The 17,300-nt window shown below is 41.1% G+C and overlaps 1 protein-coding gene across 1 annotated transcript; it reads left to right on the forward strand.

Moving 5' to 3' along the window:
* LOC113015225 (uncharacterized) lies at positions 1-16,315 on the forward strand. Its single transcript, XM_080296480.1, has 4 exons — positions 1-115; positions 12,644-12,835; positions 14,895-14,961; positions 15,987-16,315. The coding sequence occupies exons 1-4, from the start codon at positions 1-3 to the stop codon at positions 16,015-16,017; spliced, it is 405 nt and encodes a 134-aa protein (XP_080152606.1). The 3' UTR covers positions 16,018-16,315.
* Positions 16,316-17,300: the final 985 nt, after the last annotated feature.

A 17,300-nucleotide genomic window follows, 5' to 3' on the forward strand; every position in this document is an offset into this window, starting at 1 on the left:
ATGAACACCATTGTTGGCGATCGCTGGGAGAGCAGCACACAGAACTGCAGGAGTTACAGACAGATCTTTAAATCTGAGAGCAACAAGTTTAAGGAGCACTTTAACCACACTGGAGGTAGGTCACAGAAAATAGTATTTCTCCTGGCTTGCTGTCAAACAGATGTAGCTATACAGGTTTTTACAGAAGCACAAAATGACAGTCTGCTACCATATTACTGCAGCACCTTTTTAAATCATAGTTTCTCTATTTTAATCTCTAATGGTTGAATACTCTGGGATCTCATTGTGCCTTTCTACTTTACTCTGCAGGTCTCTCAGGTGTCCACGTAGTTCAGCAAATGGCTGGTTGTGAATGGGATGATGTGACCGGGGATATTGTTGGTTATCAACAGTACGGTTATGATGGAGAAGACTTAATATCTTTGGACCTGAAAACTCTAACATTGATTACTGCAAGGCCACAGGCTGACGTCACCAAACATGAGTGGGATGGACACAAATACAGATGTGAATTTTGGAAAAACTTTGTTATGAAGACTTGCCCTTGCAAAAGTATTCGGCCTCCTTGAACTTTTCCACATTTTGTCACATTACAGCCACAAACATGAATCAATGTTATTGGAATTCCACGTGAAAGACCAACACAAAGTGGTGCACACGTGAGAAGTGGAACGAAAATCGTACATGATTCCAAACATTTTTTACAAATATATAACTGAAAAGTGGGGTGTGCGTAATTATTCAGCCCCCTGAGTCAATACTTTGTAGAACCACCTTTTGCTGCAATTGCAGCTGCCAGTCTTTTAGGGTCTGTCTCTACCAGCTTTGCACATCTATAGACTGAAATTCTTGCCCATTCTTCTTTGCAAATAATAATAATATAATAAATAAGTCCCTAGTGTTACCATGAGGTCTCGTTGTACTTTATGATAATAATCATTTTTTAACTCCAAATTATATTGTCACCACGGTCTCAGAATTTTCTTGAGTTACTCTTGAGTATCTTATTGATATTTTTAGACACAGAGGAGTGTCTTCACTAACACTGTGTTTCTGTCTTTGCAGCTCCACACAACATCTCTGAAGGCAAACAGATACTCCAGCCTGCATACCAATAATTAATAGATGCTGAGATACAAACTTTGTACTCTTCTTGTTAAACAAGTTTCATAGTTTATTTGTCAAACTGTTACATATATGTGTGCCTCACAGTATCGCTAAAAAAAAAAGTAAGGTACTTGATAACACACTACAGTTGTAGTGTGTTATAACTGTTAATGGTAGTTACTTTTTTGTTTTTAGTTACATTTATGTTTTTACTCTACTTTATTTTCTGTTTTTGTATTAATTTTGTGATTACGAAGAGATAAAAGCACATCATCTGTAATATCTGGTGTCAAATGTTTGTCTCTGTATATATTTGGAGACTTTTTAATGATTTTTCATAGACTAGACCTACAGACTAAATACATTTTACTTGAATGGCATCTTAAAAGTCAGATCCATTTCTGGGCTCCATATTTTTCAGACCTCAACATAAGCATAAGTCTGCTATGTGAATTTTTGGAGCCGCGGGTGACCAAATTTGGATGGTGATATCATCAGGTAACTGCTGATGATTAACACCTGTTAATGTGCAAAGTAATAAACTAATAAACTATTACAGTCTCACTCGACTGCTTGTGTTTACTTGTAGCAAACTAGAAGTAAGTAATTTATTTGCTCAAGTTGGGCTTGACTGGTTTTTAGAGCAGCATCAAGTGGCCGCTGGATGAACTCCAGTTTTTGGCATCTTTTTCTTTTCTTTTCTGGCCAGATTACATTCTCAGGTGTATCAAAGGGCACTAAGTATCTGTTAAAGTTACGTTTTTTTATGGATATGTTATCACAGCTCACACATCACAAATATAATATTCTAATGTTTGATTTATTTCCCATCTTCATTTTTGAAGACAGAAACTGTAAATGGCTAAAGAGTCAGCATTCACCTGTAATGACTCATTCACACATGAACAATGACTCAGTGGGGATGCTTCCATCGGCTATGTTAGCTTTACTACATTTTCAAAACAGCATCCATTTGTTTGTATTGAACAACGGCATCTACAGATATTTTTTTTTTTTAATTTACTTTAAGCTCTGTTTCAATCTTTGGACTTTTGCAGTCACTTTTTTCTGATGTTTCTTTGCAGTTTGGTTTTATATTTTTTCATCTTGTTCTATTATGATGCATAATCAGCTGATGAAAATTGATGTCATGAACAGAAACACATACACACTAAATGTGTGAGGATGAATCAAACCCACTGTAACAAACGCCAACCAACAGTTTTCATTTCACTGAATCCTCAGACTCAGTGTGTGTTTTTCCTTGTTACCACCAGAGGGCAACACAAATCTGAAATTTCTGCCAGAGAGAAATCACAACAGAGGAAAAAGGCTGTCAGTGTGTTTCCACACCTCTGGTTTTTCAAATGGGTTATTTTTTGAAGGAAAACACTAAATTTGGCAGTGAGATTAGTCTTTTATTCTAGGGCAGTTATACCTATGAGAGGAAAGGTGGCTTCAGTCTTGACCTTTTTCTCCTGAAGCCCTCGGTGTCAGAATAGTAATCCAGTAAAATAGTAAGTAGACATTCATCTATACTTGCTGATATATTTAGATTTAAAACTGGAGAAAGTAAATTATTTCAATAAACATGATTTTGCATAAGATAGAAAACTGTCTCAATCAAACACAGACAATGAGGTTTTCTTAGTGAAAGAGCACAGATGTAGTTTTTTGTGCCTTTGAACAGTTATTTTGTTGCTTTGTTTTTTCCTATTGATTTGCATCAATCTGATGAGTTTATGTGTTGATAAACATCTTAATCAGTACAGCAGCTAAATACTTTCATTCCACAATTTTATACATTTTCTGGAACAAAAATATTACCAATTACATTGTGTTTGTAGATAGATACATAGATAGAGATAGATTCTCTTCTCTCTGGTTGTACTCACACACTCGTAGTACTGTTATTAGTTTTAGGGCTATTTTAGTCAAATCCAAAGTGCAGTTCAATCACTAAAAAACAATAAATGTTTTTTTCATAGTTGGAGAAACACAGGAAAGACAGATGTCAGACGCACTCCCAGACAGACAGACCTTTGAATCAATCAATATCCTTGTCACTGAGTAAAGTCTACTTCAAGTTCACACGTTCTCAGGGGCGTCTGCAGCCGGCTGCTCATTTTGTCCAGGGGAACTCCGCTGACCCCTGAGCTGCTGCTGGGGATTGTCCTGATGCAAATCAGGAGGGAGAACCAATTCATCGCAGCACAATTCGATTAGACATCTGCATATTGAGCATCTGCACCCCTCGAAAATCTGCCAATACCTACCCTCCTCCCCCTCGCTGGCCCCCCATGAGGGTAGCCCCCACGACCCCGGGGCCAGCCTGTGTCCCTGCTCCCCACCCACCTCCCCTTGTCTCCCTCTCTTGTCCCCTCCTGACCCTGTCAGGCCCGGCTACAATACCTGACCCCGCCCCAGAGACGGGACAAGTGGAGTTCAAGGTAAATGTCCCTTTCTCTGCGTCCGTCTGCGGCCTGCCCTGTGTGGCCTCTGTCCGGCCGTTGTCCGATAATCACATGCACCGCGCTTTTTTTTCATGCTTTCTCACACACAGACACACACACACTCTTTTTTTTTTTTTAGAAGACATGACTTCATGACATGAAGGCTTTCCTTTCTCTGAAGCTCTTCCATTGTAATCATTTCTGGCTGCTGGCTCTTATTCAGACATTTCTGCTACTCTTTTTTTTTTTTATTGATTCATCAGCCTCTTTCAATGCTGAGGAAAAAAAGAGTGAGGATGTCAAGAACTGAGCCTTACCACACACAACGCATACCTTAAAATCTATTAGACATTAAATTATAAGTTTAAGCTTTTAAAGAAAGCAAAGCCTCAGAATGCATTCAAAAGATGATCAGATTTATTCACATTTACTGTTTCACACACACAAAAAAGAAACTTTAGCTCTGTGGTGCAAACATGTCGCTACATGATGTGATACTCTGTGTCCACAACAAACTTTTACACTAAAAACGATAAATGAATCTCTGAAAAGTCCAAAAGCTAACCATCCACGCGATGGTAACTTACAGACTGTGTCTAGATTTTGAGGTGTCCACCCTGATAATAAATGACTTTTGACTACTGACATATGAAATCATGTATGTGGCCAACACGACAAGGATCAATTTGAAAATAATTTCCTTGATATTTAACAGGGATGTTTAGGTTTAGATCTTTTGAATTTTTTACTGATGAAAGTTTTATTCCATCTTTGAGTCTTTTATTCTGCAGTGCTGTAGGATGCTGTTGTTGTAGAGGGGAAGAGATGTATGGTGTGAGCCATGTGCAGCAGACAGTTGTTCAGTTCAGATATTCCTTCCCCTCCTTTGTGTCTCTGATATGGATGCTGGGGTCAGTGCTGACCTGTATATGTGTCTTGTGATTTTGACATTACATTTTAAAACTGAAGCTGGAACTTGACACCACAGGCAGTGACTCTTATGTAACCTACCAGAGACAGACAAATGTTTGCAGGTGCATCGTAACTCTCCCAGCAACCACAGCAGTCTCTGTGGGTATATAAGATAAAGTCTTTATTAACTCAGTCTAACAGCCAGTCCAAACAGACAGAGACATCTGAGAGGACTGACTCTGGTGTTTAAAAATATATTTAAGATAATGATAGTAAATTTACCTTTTGCCTCGACCAGAATCAGGACAGTAGAGTTACTTTCTTTGTATCTGCGCAAAATTAGTTTTTATTTCTCTGACTGTTCATTAGGTCTCAGACGTGTTAAGCTTTGATCAATACAAAGACTCAAAGGAGAGGAAAACTTCAGCCTTTCTTCTTAAAAAGTGGAAGTAAAGGTTGAATAAGCTCAAAAACTTGGGTTTTGTAACAGAAACATTTGTTCCTGTGTTTTAATTTACTTTTTACAAAGAAGAAATGTAGTGTGAAACATTTATGCTGACAACAGCGCTCCAAGTCAGCAGAGAGGAACTCCACAGCCAGCAACAAATGAGAACAGGAAAGTCACTCTGAAAACGTGTTTAGTTTTGGTCATAGAAGCATTAAACACCACTAATGAAACAAACACTTGAATTTATCATGCAGAATTCAAAGTTAAATGAATTGAATACAGATCCCAATGGATATTTAAAGGCACTGGTATCACCATATAAGGTATAACAATGTATTTTATTTTTTAAAATAACTGAATATTAATGACTTTCTGCAACTTTCACACTTTGCACATCCATCCAGCAGATGGATTGGAATGATTGGCAAACTGGTTTTAGGACTTTAGCCATAGGTTAGAGACATCACTGCTGCTGTTTTTAACCTACTCTACTCATTATAAATGATTTATTCCTTAATCAATGAATGTGTCCCTGTGACTGATGGGCTTTTGAAGACTCGGGACTCGCTTCTATAGGACCAAAGAGCAGGCATGGACTTGTTTCATCCACCTGTACTTCAGTGAAATTTCTCCAAACATTTATTGTAGGAATTATGGAAGTTTAGGCTGTAGGAAAAACAAGAATGAAGAGGTCGTGTAGCATGAACACATCCATCACTAAACTATAAACACATGAAACAAGTTTGTACGTGTGCGTCATTGCATGTCTGTTGGTATGTGTGCCTCAGATGACTTTGAACCTCCTCTTTCTTATTCTTGGCAGGAAGTGAGCGTCAGCAGCTCTTGGTTGTAAAACTGCTTTTGGTCGCTCTCCCAGAGCGCAGTGGCAGGAGAGAGGACAGAGAATCTCTGTGTCACCTCGCTGTGGCACGGGATGTGAGGAGATCGCCGGGAATGTCAATAATCGCTCAAACCGAGGACGAGCTGCTGCCTGCTCTCAGTGCAACACAACGACCTGAATATCAATATGAGAGAAATTAAAACAAAACATTTCAAAATAAGTTGATAAATCCTGTAAAGGTGAGTCACGTGCCCCAGATTTATTCATACATGACACTAGAGCAGGGGAGGGCAACTCCAGGCCTCGAGGGCCGGTGTCCTGCAGGTTTTAGATCTCACCCTGGGTCAACACACCTGAATCAAATGATTAGTTCATTACCAGGCCTCTGGAGAACTTTAAGACATGTTGAGGAGGTAATTTAGCAATTTGACTCAGCTGTGTTTGATCAAGGACACATCTAAAACCTGCAGGACACCAGTACTTGAGGCCTGGAGTTGCTTACCCCTGCACTGGAGGAAGATCCACCAGAGATCTGCATTCATATTTAAGGGTTGATGGCACCATTGCATTCTTTCTTAAACTTCAATGTACTCTCACAGTCAATGTGCTTGCATTCCTTTATTGAATTTGTGATATGACAAATAGTGACTTTTTTCATATTGATAAACATGAAACATTGTGTTACAGTCATGTAACCATTGTGCCCATCCATTTATCCAACCAGGGTCATGGTTGGACTTGGTTAGACGAGCTGACGCTGGGTAAACGGTGGTGTAAACCCTGGACAGGTCACCAGTTTGTCACTGGATTAACAGAGACCTGCAGCAAGTTTAGGAAAACAGAAAACCTAAAATGGATGTGAAAGCACACAAGAACGTGCCATCTCTCCACCGACCAGCACATTCACACCAATATCTGCTGTCCTTCCCTAACTGAACACTGTGTATTTATGTTGCTCCACTCACTGTGGAGCTTTTTAACACATTAAGGTTGATTCTGAGACTGTGGCTGAGTCTATCTGCACATATTTACTCCCCTGGGCATGCAACTATAAATGGAGCAAAACCATATGGTGACTACACAGTATACCTCTTTCCTCGCCTCATATACAGATCACACCTTTATAATTTAAATAGCAAAATTTAACCATCAGACATGTCAGTGTCATTGTAAGCTGTGTGGCAGGCTGGGTTAGGACCCAAACGCAGCACTCGGAGACAGAAAGCTTAGCTAAAGGCAGCAGCTTTATTGCTGGAAAATAAAAACTAAAACTAAGTAAATGACTGATGATAGAAACAAACAAAAGATGAACGAGAACTAAAAATCTTGCACTTGACTACTAACAACTAGATGAGACTTGACATTACATGATGTAGTTTGAGAACATGAAGCTTACCAGGAACGCACAGCAAAAATGGAGAACATAACAACAAACAGAGGATGGGGAACAGATGGGAACACAACTGGGACAAATCTGACACAACGAGACAAAGGGGAAGCAAAAGCACACTGGACAAGGACTATCAAAATGAAACAAGAAGCATGACAAATAGGTAGACGCAGACAACACACGTGAGCTTGAAACTGTGACTGGGGGAATGAAACACAGACAAGACTCACAACAAACAAGAAAACACTGGACAGTGAAGTAGAAGATAATCACCAAGAGCAAGAAAGTAACACAAGCACAAAAACCGAACCTGATACAAAACCAAGAAATATTACCCAAACTCAAAAACACACAAACCCTGAGTCACCAGGACTGTGACAGTCACTGCCTCAGCTTCCACCTGTGGTCTACTGCAGGATATTTACTCATCACTCCTGAATTTTTAAAGCAAACATTTAAGGAGAATGATGAACTCAGACCATACATGCCAAAATATCCAAAAATTAAATTCTGTGTTTTTAATGAGCTTTTAAACACAACTATGTATTATGTGAGAGAGAAAAACTTCAAACCTGAAATTACACATTTATGACAGAATTTACTATTTTATACTGTATACTAGGTATCATGCATGCTGTCATTGTGATCCAGTATATGATGTATTTCCTGTGGTGCACAGGAAGTGGTTCTTCTAATGGTTTGGTTGAAATAAGTCAATGGAGTAGAAGCCGCAAGACAAGAGAAGTACATGTTCCTACCAAAGGATCTGCTCTCACTTTTAAGTAAAGAACTCACATCTCAGAAACTTTCCAATGCTTAATAATGTATAAACATCACTATCAGAATCAGGCCTTTGCCGGTGAAGGCATTGTATGGATTTAAATTGTGAAAACGTGTTTTCTCCATTTTGAAAATTGATTGAGTTGTCAAAATCGCCGTCTGTTCGTTTTATCTGCTGTGGACCTCGAGGCTCAGCGTTCTCCCATCAGGACATTTTTGTAGCTACAACACAATGTTCAAAAGCTTTTGTCTCTCATCCTATTGCTGTGATCTGCGTCTCAGGGCTTGTGGACAAAAGGTGTCAAACGGAGCAGTGGACTTGGCCTGCCACGTCCTCCCGAGCCTGCTCCTAATCCTATTAATGTGGGCTGCAGAGGAGTATGGATCCCGCACTCCTTTCATCCCGGCAACTATTAAAGTCTAAAGGGGCCCTATGTGTTTATTCTATGTATTTGTGTGTCTGTGTGTGTGTTCTTGTGTGTGTAATTGCATTGTAAGCGTCTTCTTATCCACGTTGTCATAATGTGTTATCCACTGATGCGGCTCGAGGTTGGCCGTCAATTTCGTTCGCTACGGGGCAGATGGACATTTCAATCTCTCGCTCTTTGCTGCTGCCATAGTTGAAAGCTTATGAGAGTCCAGTTCATGTAGTCCAATTTGACCTCACGTAGGCCCATCTATTTAAAACACTTCACAATGACCTATAAAAATTACAGATACATCCTGAAAATACCATGTTTCATGAATTTACAAACTGGGAATTCTAAGGAAAAAAAGAAAAAGAAAGAGCAATTCCAACTTGGACCTCAGGTTTTCTACAGTCTGCTTCAATAATTTTGAGCTAAGAGTGGCACACACACCTTCACATGACATGTAGAATATGTGTAATCTAAACTAAACAGTTTTTACATCTTCATGTGGAGCAGTAAAGATACTGCTCCTGTGTTAATCATGTTAGCAACACGAACGCCAGGAATAGCAGTGCATTTTATTGAAAAATTGGAGTTTTTAATGACTTGTGTGACCCATCGAGTGAACCAGACTGGAGCCTTTGGTGGGCCAGTTCTGACCTGTAGACTGTATGTTCACATCTTTCAGTCTGGCAGGTATGTGAGTGGGTATATTTTGCAAGAACAGCTGATTAGTTAGCTAGTTAGCTAGTACAATGTTTTATTTGTAGAAGCTAAACAATAAACGAGTTCATAAAAGTAACATAAGATCACAGACAGCTCACACTGGGTTGAAGGCCAGGGGAGTAACAGTGTGTTTTTAAAAGAGCTGCAACTGCAAAAGCATCTCAACACATGCAAACCTTTTTGCTTCGTGTCTGCACTAAAACCAGTCTAATGCCTTATTTGTCCCTGGTTATGAACATGATTCAGTTTTAATAACAGTATTAGTGTATCCATCTTGGTGTAGCTCTCATTTCATCATTACCAGCTTTATTATCAGACACCTTTTGTTGTGATACAGTCTCACTTTTACAAGATAAATAGTAATAAATACTATGATAAAGGCCTCAGTCTCACAAGGGTGTTTTTAGGTGTTACTTAAAATGTGTTAACTGTGACTTTAATCTATGAAATCAAACATTGAACTTTGATATTTTTCACACTCCAGCCTTTCATTTTAAAATCTTTTTAATGAGAAAATGGGGAAAAATATATTGTTTAAGGTATTTTCACACGTGAACGTCAGACATCATCAAAGTATTGTCCTTTCTGTCATGCAGGCAGCAGGAGAGGCTCCAGCTGAAAAGTTTTCTGACTGTTGAAGTACGGCATTTGGTGCAGGTGAGGGAGCTGCCTGGACAGAGTGAGCTGCCAAGTTAGAAACAACTTCATGACATTTTACTGAGTCGGATATTTGGATACCTGCCTGTTACAGAAAGAAAATCATGGGGTGAAGTTAAAGGTGAACTGTGTGCAGTGTCTATGAACAACTGAAGGTCAAATTATCTTCAGCACTTTCATTTTACATTTTAAATTTTGAGTTTTCCGCCAACACAAGCTCATATTTGAACATTACCAAAGGAAATACAAAAACTTCTGACTGAGCAGATTTTATTAGAAACACATGACATTTGCTAACAAACCAAATTCTCTGGTCTCAGGTTGTGCTTTTCATGTATGCCTTCCTTCAGTATTATTCTCTCACACACATATTTACTTTCTCACAGTTGATGCCAGTAAAATGAGGCTCCAACTGTGCAAACAGTCTTTAACAGATAGTCCTTCACTGCAAAGAAGCCTCCTCATTCGATTTTGATAAGCTTTAATCCATTTTTTTAACTTTTAAAGGTGCTGCTGGTCGCTCGCTGCAGTACATGGGCAGCAATTTGTGCATGAAAGAAAAGTTCTAGGTAATGATATGAGATGGGAAAAACATGTAGAAAATGGTTTTCCCATGCTGAGTGAAAGTTTGATTCATTACCTCCCTTCAGTTTGTCTCATTGTCTGCGAGCAGTTTTGAGGCCTAAAACGAAAGGAATGAAATGTTGTCCAAAGGGCCTTTTGTCTTTTTTGAGGTATCACTTATCCGGGTAAAGTGCAGACTGCGGCCACACAGACAGACACGCACTCACATGCAGCCGGCCACATCCTCTCAATAGTCGCATTTGCGTGTACATTGACCAGAGTCAATTGCCTGTCAAATGCAATGTGCGATTAGACACCAGTAAGGCCGAATGCAGCGCTGCCTCCCAGAGCCTGGACGCTGTGGGAGCCCTGCTCTGTGAACCCCACAGCCCCTCTCACTCCCTTCATCCACAGCGACCCCCCACCCCTCCGCCTCCACCTTTTTATCTCACCACCCCAGTTCAATGTTAATGTCCACTGGTGTCCACTCTTCGGATGTCTCCTTCTAGAGTGAAAAAAAATGAGAGAAGAAAGGATGAAAAAGAAAACGAAAATCAAACCTTCGCTCCTTCTTTTCTCACCCTGGCCTCCTCTTGTGTGCTGTCCAGCTGGCTGTGACCCTTGACCTCCTGACCCTTACTCCTGACCCCTGGACTCGTTCCCACGCCACGCCTTTTTGTGTCCACCTCGCCATGGCAACACCTTGGTCACCACTGCTGCCACGGTAACAGATGGACAGGGGCCTGGAAATAACTTCATTCAGCCCCGCCCGGAGGGGTGAGTACCATGGACAATCTGCCCGCACCCCCTTCCTCCCCTCCCTCCCATGTCTGAAACACATACACATCCTCAGACACACTCACTCACACACACACACACACACTCACTCTCTCTCGCACACACACACACACACACACACACACACACACACACACACACACACACACAGCGCGCCCCAACCCAACTCTGCCACCCTCTGTGCCACATTCTAACACCCCAATCCCTTTGGATCCTTTCCCTCAGCAGGGGCCTCTGGGTATCAGGGCCTGATAGAGTCATTAACACAGAGATCCCAGATTCACCCTGGCATGCACACAGGACATACATGAGAATAAGAATAAGTTTCCGCTGTTGGCACAGAAAAGCGTGTAAAAAGACATCCTAAAGTCACCCACATATCCGATTTTACACCGGCGGTATTTATGGTTTTGGGGCGTAGGAGCGCAAACTTCTTTGCCGTGCTGTAATTATCTCTGCTTCTTTTATTAGCCCCATTGTTTTCTCACATCCTTCGATGAGAAAAGGGGCTCGGGGAGAGTTGTAAAGACACAGAGCTGAGCAGCGGGGGATCTGTTTGCCAACCCAGAGACAAGCGACAAACTGAAAAGAATCGCTGAAGAGCTCAATAAGGTGCACCGGGAAAATGAACTGCAACAGTTTCTGTGCTAATCAGTAACTAACCTCTAAACAAGGTTGCATGTGTTGTGACTTCTTTTATTTTGGGGAGGAACATCTCTTGGAGAGAGACACTGAATAGATGTAAGAGGAACAGTGTAATTACTCGTGCTGAATGGGGCCTGCACTGTGCTGGAGAACAGAGAGTTTATGCTGCTGAAACACTCTTTGTAAAGGGAGCTCTGATCCCAGCAAAGACACAAATAAACAAACAAAACGGAGACTACTGACACCGAGGTCTCCAATCTCATGGTTATCAAAATGGTATTCATCTGTGGCAATGGTGGCTTTGCAAAAAAAAAAAAAAACATTTAAGTGAGGTCAAACTTTAATTTCCCTTTTAAAAAAAAGAGCATTATATCATGTTAGGTTCATTTTTAATGTTTTTTGGTGGAAATTTAGCTTCAAACTTTTCAAATGAGTGTAGTTTGTTTTGTTTTTTTTGTGGTTAGACAAACTAGGCTGAGTGGAGAGCAGGTGGGGGGGGGGGGGGCATCACAGGCAACCAGCAAAGCACTGACCATTGAGGCGAAATCAAGCAAAGCCACTTATTCAGTTTTTGGGATTTCGTATCCCCCTTACATCCCTGCATAGATCTGCATCCCACTGTCCCTCTACTCTCACACCCCCAACTCTCCCTCCCCTCCTGTGTCCAGCACCCCCTCATTCTACCCAGTCCCCCCAGACCCTTCATTTCTCTCCCCTCCCCTCCTCTCTGCCTCTCACCCATTTCATTGTACCAAAGGAGATTTTCTCCATTGAGGCCCAGTCTCTTAGGTAACCCCAGCGCTGCATGAAATGAGGAGAGGGAGAGAGCGAGAGACAGAGAATGAGAGAAACAGAAAGAGAGAGAGAGAGGGCGGGGAAATTGAGAAAGACAGGGGCGAAGGAAATGTAAAGGCGGAGGGAGGGCCGGACAGAAAGGGTTGAAGAAGGAGAGGAAGAAGGACGCCGGATCAGAGGAGGCAGAGGCAGAGAGAGTGAAAGATGGAGAAGTGGAACAAGTGCGGTCAGACGTCGACAGCGACGCCGCTGAAATTCGGCCCAGAGCCGAGGGAGGAAGACTGACTGGCGGAGATGTCCATCGCACATGTAAGGATGAACGCTCTGTGGCTGTGAGGGACTTCATCATATGCTTTTTGCTGTAATTGGTCGTCCAGATTTTAGGCCACGAAGGGTTCAAACACTGGGTGCTACTGCACTGTTGTCTTCTTGATTTTGTGTGCGTTTTGTTGTTGAGTTTTTGTATTTTTCCTTCTTTGTTTATTTGGGTTTTTTGCTGTTTCGTTCTCTTTTTTTTTCTTCCAGCAGATTTAAACTGTTTTAAATTTACACCTGTAAGTAGCCTGTGTGCTAACAGGAGCTGAAGAGCAAAGTTTGGGCCTTCAGGCCTGTTTTAATACCAGCACTTCATGGAGATTTGAAGCACAGTATTTTATTTAAAAGTGTAGGACAAATATTTTAAATGTAGGTATTAGTCAAGGAAGATAAACTTTATTGCAAAGTCAGTTTCATGGAAAAAGTTTCAGGCACTCAGTCTGATGTTAATTCGTGACACAAATCATTTACTTTACAAACAAGACCAACGTCAAATGTTTTTAAGTTAAATATTGCAATATAAAACTCTCTTCCTCTTTATTTCAGCAGTTTAGACCATAATTAACACCTTTTTTTCACTTTTTTATAATTTTACTACATTTGTTGGATTTTCTGGTTTTGTGGTTTAACCACAAACTTTATCCTGAACAGAGACTTCAACTGTAAGGAGAGGACCTTCTGAAACGCTGCCATCCTTTGTGGCCATGCTACTCTGCACCTCAATGGTGGGCACACAGCACATGGGGTTCCCATGAATAGACCAGGCCTCACCAAAGACCACATCATTTGGATAAAGATGGGGTCCCACAGAAAGAGAAAACGCCTCACGGAGCGAATCAGATAAAGAGAAAATGTTGCGTACGGCAAATCAGATTAGAGCGGGTCAGAGCTTTAGTTTTTCGTTTGCAGGCCCTCCCACGTCCACCCGCCTGCATCGAACTCTGTGAAATTTACTACTGCTTCTGCTCATGTGTCTGATAATAATGTGCTCCACTGCTGTGCTGAGTTATCATCTCAGGCTTTTGTCTTCTTTGATCCGTGTGACCGTTGGGGGATTCACTTCTTCTTTTGTACAAGGTCACATCGCTGGCTCCCTTTGGACGGGCCTGCCCCCGGGTGGTGACCCCTTCGTTCATCATGGTGTCACCGGCACAGAGGACAAGCATGAGTTAAAGCTTTCTGTTTCTTTTCTCTTCTTTTTTTTTCTCTTCGCCTTCCCGCTCATTCCTGTGTGATGGGCTCACAATCCTTTTAGTTTTTTTTGTTCATCCTCCATTATGAAAGTAAAGCTCAACAAGTGGAGAAAAGATTTTTTGGGTGGACCAACACCAATCAGTCTCTGGCCTTAGTGGACTGAAGCCTACTTTAAGTAGGCTATGCACCCGAGTGTCCAAGTGTGCACACTTACGGATGACCAAGAAAAGGATGGAGGTCCGGAGCTGATTGTCCAAACGCAATTCTTGCATGTGCTTTTGTGAAACCAGGAGTTGTGGATGGACATCACGCCCCTGACCTCTGAAAATCAGCGAGGGAGAAACCACCTTTAATGGGCTCTAACCCGGCGGCTTTGTGGGTGGACGAGTGAAAGACACTGAAAGACAAACAGAGAAAGGAGCAGAGTGTGTGTTTATGTAAATGTAAAGCCCGTAAGAACCTCTCTTGGCATTTTTTGGAGGTCAGCTTAACTTTTTCCCCCCCACAGGAGCATTATTTAGAAAACTGCTCAAAGGTTTCACTTGTGACAAATGACAAGCTCTTAAATTGTAAATATTTCAGTCAATCTAGGTGTGCAGTGAAGAGAAGCTGGTGAATAATTAATATCATCACTGATTTGAAAAGCACTGGCACCAAACAGAGGCAGCAGGTGGAAAGCAGCCAAAGGAATAGTAAAGAGAAAGAACTTCATCTTGAATTAATCTGGCCATTTACAAAACGCAAATAATGTGCACAATTGCTAAATAATGCAAACTTTCTCGGAGATGTGATTAAATCAATGCCAGTTGGCTGCTGGTGACATTTGGTTTCACTAATATGTATTTTTCTTTCCGCACAGGTGCAAAGTCTAAATGCTTGGAGATGCCTGGCAGTGCAGATCAGGAGGGTCCCATTTTGGAAAGGAGGTAAGAGTCTGTCTGTGGAGCAGAAAAGACTGAATAGCTCTCACCGCGTTAAGTACAGTTGAATGTGTCCGGTTCGCACTTCAGCACCAGAGTCTAGAGAGGGTCCTGCTAAATTTGCACTGGAAGGGGTGAGAGTGACAGAAAAGTAGAATGAATGAGGGGAGGGAGTTTGTGTGTGTTACTCTGTGTGCGCATATGTGTGTGTGTGTGTGTGTGTGTGTGTGTGTGTGTGTGTGTGTGTGTGTGTGTGTGTAGTCTCCTCCTCTGTGTTTGCCCCTGTGAGTTTGCTTCTGTGTGTTTCCCTCTGTTTGACAAAGTTCGAGGGGCCAGGCTTGGAGAAAGAAGAGGGAAAATGAGTGAAAGTAAAGGATTTGAATGAGGTGGAGGGAGAGAGGGAGCAAGCTGGGGAGTGGGGTGAAAAAAGAAGGCAGGGATCTGACGGAGAGAGGGAGGGAGAGAAGGACAAGAGGACAGTTTTTGGAGGGAAAAGAAGAGCAAGCACCTTGAAATCTCTGTGGCGAGTTTGCTCGCTGCTTCACAGCACGAGTGGCGTAAATTGGTAAGATTTATAGATTGAAGCTGCAGGAAGCGACAACTCGGTCTGGAAATATGTACGGAGAAAGAGAAAGAGAGAGGGAGAGGCTGAGCGGGAGAGAGAGAGGGCGGGAGGGAGATCAAGAGCGAGGCTGCATTAATATGCTAATGGACTGAGTGAATACACAACAGGCCCACTGACCAGGCTAATCACTGGTGGACACACACTGAGGCTAATCCCTCATGCAGCACTTACACACATGTGGTCACACGCATGCAGTTGCTCATGCAGATGTACTGTACAGTGCAGGTTAAAATACTGGGACAGTTCGTTTGCAGTGATTTGTCACAGGTTTGAAAGACTGAGCGTGAGGTCAAAGTTCAGGCTTTTATGAGTAATTTCAGGATCTTTTCTACCAGGTTGAATGCTCAGTGACAAAACACGAAATTCTGACTGCATTTAAACTGGAAATGGATTTCTTTTATTGCAGACTGAATGCACAGTCCAAACACAAAAACTGATGAATGTGAAGAGGACTGTGGGACGTAGACGAAGCAACTGAGTGCAGATGTTTTCCAGCTGGTGTTGTAAGTAGATTGACGTGATTTAATTTCATACTATCAGTATTAAATTTCAGATTACAGAGATATACTCAAAACATATTGTGTCACTGTGTTAGCAGACAAAAAAGGAAATCTCCTGAACCACTGAAATGCAGCTGTTGCTCTTATGTGTCTCGTCTGTGTTTTATCTTTGATATCACTGCCATGTGTGTAATTGTATTAAGAGTACCAATAATAAAACTACAATTTAAAAATTTGTGTTTGTGTTTCGATGTGTTTCTTCTTCTGGAGTTATGTGGTAAACTCTTGAGTTAAGTCTACATGTTATTGTATCAACCAATTAAGTTATTTTTCCTGTTGAAAACTGACAAATATGTTACAATTTATTTTCACACATAAGTAAGGATAACAGGTTTTGCTGGTTGTTGGTTTTGTCTCATTATTTAAATCACTAAAATTATTTATAATGTTTATGAAGTTAATTTAACTTACAAACAGTAGAAAAGTTCCACAAAGTTTATGAGATAATGTGGCAAAACACATTATTCTCTTAAAAGTATTCAACTGGAAAACAGTATCTGTCAGTGTTGTAATAAAATCTGGAGCATATTTATCACATCATGCTTTTTGTTGTCATGTCATACCATTTTAGTCCCCTTGAGGGTGACAAAGCACCAACAAACTTAAAGAATTCAGCCACAGCAGATGGAAGGAAGAACCTGCTAAATTGGGAATCATGGGTTTTCCATTAGTTGTTTTTGAAACACAGTTTGTGAACACAGGAGCAGGCTTTTGTATAACACTGCTGTATAACACTGGGTTTGATCTCACTGCTGATTTCTGCATTAATAAAAATGGAAATTGTAAAAATGGAGGCAAAACATTCGGATCACACAGTTTAAGCCAGTTTAAACAGGGACTGATTCTCAGTAAATTTCCATATAAATGTACAATCCCCACTGACATCAGGTTAAACCGATGACGTGAAAGGTGAATTAAGAGTGTGTACTTTATATCCCTTCATGCTAAACAGACTTTATCAAATTTGCTGACTACTTTTATAATCCTCGTTAGTCATGCATTAAATACTATTCCAGTTTGATGCCTGTTCTCACCCATCGCAATCATCCTGTTCTCACCCATTGCAATCATTGCATTCTGATTTTATTTACATTAAGTACATAATGTTCCAACTATTTTGCACTAGGGTTTGTAAATTTGTAACATTCACACACATTCTG

This window comes from Astatotilapia calliptera, chromosome 22 (genome assembly GCF_964374335.1).
Source record: "Astatotilapia calliptera chromosome 22, fAstCal68.1, whole genome shotgun sequence".
Taxonomy (NCBI): Eukaryota; Metazoa; Chordata; class Actinopteri; order Cichliformes; family Cichlidae; genus Astatotilapia; species Astatotilapia calliptera.

Bases quoted from the DNA above. Each gene is read 5' to 3' on its own strand.
- LOC113015225 (XM_080296480.1), top strand. From the start codon at position 1: ATGAACACCATTGTTGGCGATCGCTGGGAGAGCAGCACACAGAACTGC. The intron at 116-12,643 runs GTAGGTCACAGA...GGAAATGTAAAG, and splicing joins GCACTTTAACCACACTGGAG to GCGGAGGGAGGGCCGGACAG. The intron at 14,962-15,986 runs GTAAGAGTCTGT...CTTTTATTGCAG, and splicing joins GGTCCCATTTTGGAAAGGAG to ACTGAATGCACAGTCCAAAC.